Source organism: Nicrophorus vespilloides, unplaced genomic scaffold, assembly GCF_001412225.1.
Source record: "Nicrophorus vespilloides isolate i.1.1-1 unplaced genomic scaffold, Nicve_v1.0, whole genome shotgun sequence".
Lineage (NCBI taxonomy): Eukaryota > Metazoa > Arthropoda > Insecta > Coleoptera > Silphidae > Nicrophorus > Nicrophorus vespilloides.
The window spans coordinates 814-2,647 of record NW_017099039.1 but is presented as its reverse complement, the minus strand read 5'-3'; the positions used below and the strand labels follow the sequence as shown (position 1 = coordinate 2,647).

Here is a 1,834-nt window from a genome sequence, read left to right as displayed (position 1 = left end):
AATATTACTAGTTCAGCAATTAATTGAAATTTTATTTTAGATTTTGGCAGTATCTGCTTTGGTAGCTTGTGCTCAAGCTGGAGTTTTCGAACTTGGACATGGACACCATGCGACTTCCTACTCCTCACTCAGTGATGCTCCAGTAACTCACTACGCTTCTGCCCCAGTTGCTGCTCACTACGCCGCCCCAGTTGCCGCTTACCACCATGCCCCAGCCGTAGTTAAGACCGTCGCCCCAGTAGCTCACTACGCCACCCCAGTTACTGCTCATTACGCCGCCCCAGTTGCTGCTTACCACCACGTCCCAGCTGTTGTCAAGACTGTCGCCCCAGTAACTCACTACGCCGCACCAGTCGTCAAAGCCGTTCACCAAGAAGTATACCCAGACACCCATCCACAATATTCTTACCAATACGGAGTCCAAGACGCTGTAACCGGTGATGTCAAGAACCAACATGAAGAACGTGACGGAGATGTTGTCAAGGGATACTACACCTTGGTGCAACCTGATGGCGTCACCCGTACCGTCCACTACACCGCTGACTCCCACAACGGATTCAACGCTGAAGTAGAATACAAAGGAGAGCCAATCGCCCAAAAAGCTGTTGTAGCCAAGACCATCGTTGCTGCTGCCCCAGTATACAAAGCCTATCACCATTAAAAAATGATAACGTTGAAATTATTTATTAAAGTATAACTAAACTAAATTTTATAAAAGAAAGTCTTCTAATTTATATCATTCGCTATATGGTCTCAGCAACTTTTATTGTGTATCACAGAACCATAAATAATTAGACAAATAAAAATTAAAAACATTTTCACAAAATCATAATAGGCGATGGATAGCCGAATGGTTAAGTCGCCCTGCTTACCACCCATTGAGCGCTGGCTATGTCAAGCCCTTTTTGCTTGCAACAATAGGACAATCGTTGGGCTATTGACCTGAGTTCCTTCCGCTCTGTAATTCAATTAGTAGCCACAATATTTATGGATTTATTTGAAAATGTAAACATGATCACAAATAATATTGTTTCAACAGAATGATGCTATTCTTAGAATATATTGTCTGTATTATCACACGTATACAATACATAATAATAAAAATTATACTTGGTAGAAAGTACAATTAGAACTAATTAAAAATTAGTTATTTTATCCAAATTAATTTCACAAAATATTGATTCCTTCGAGAAAATGTTGATATTTGTAGTGGTTTCTAAACAAATTTGATATACATTTTTTGTGTATTGGTTAAACATGTATTGAGAATGAATTTCATACTAGTAGAGAAGATATGTTTAAGTATCAAGTCTTAATAAGTTTTTAAATCATTGCATTATTTTTAATCCCACGCGATGCTTAGATAAACTAATTACTCAGTCAAATATTATGCGTACCGCATTTTTCCGTAAAACACCCACCCATATATGGGCCCATATGGACCATTATTTGGGACAAGGATTCAGATTGAAAATTAATTATAAATAATTCTCTTTTGAAATTATTATTATTATTATTTTTAAAGATAATAAAAATAACTTTTAATTTCTTAAAGTTCTATTGTTGCAATTTTCAAAATAAAAATAACATTTCATTAATAAAAAAAATATTATTTCAAATTAAACCTGTTTCTATATAGAAGCCCATGGTGTTCTATTAAAATGACAATATGAAAACCATAAAAATGCAAAAATCAAATACAAGACCATAGGCTTTCCAACGGAATAACCATATCCGTTGCATAATTTTCGTAGCATGTAAAATGAATAGTAGGCTTTGCCATTCATAACTTAATGTAGTATATTACAATCTATTTAAATGCTATAATGATTAT

General features: G+C 35.3%; 1 protein-coding gene across 1 annotated transcript; it reads left to right on the top strand.

The window, feature by feature from the left end:
• Positions 1-50: 50 nt before the first annotated feature.
• Positions 51-661, top strand: LOC108563891 (larval cuticle protein A2B-like; the record flags this gene model as incomplete). Its single annotated transcript, XM_017922697.1, has 1 exon — positions 51-661. A coding segment is annotated over one exon (611 nt), but the record flags the coding sequence as incomplete, so codon positions are not given.
• Between the last annotated feature and the right edge of the window lie 1,173 nt (positions 662-1,834).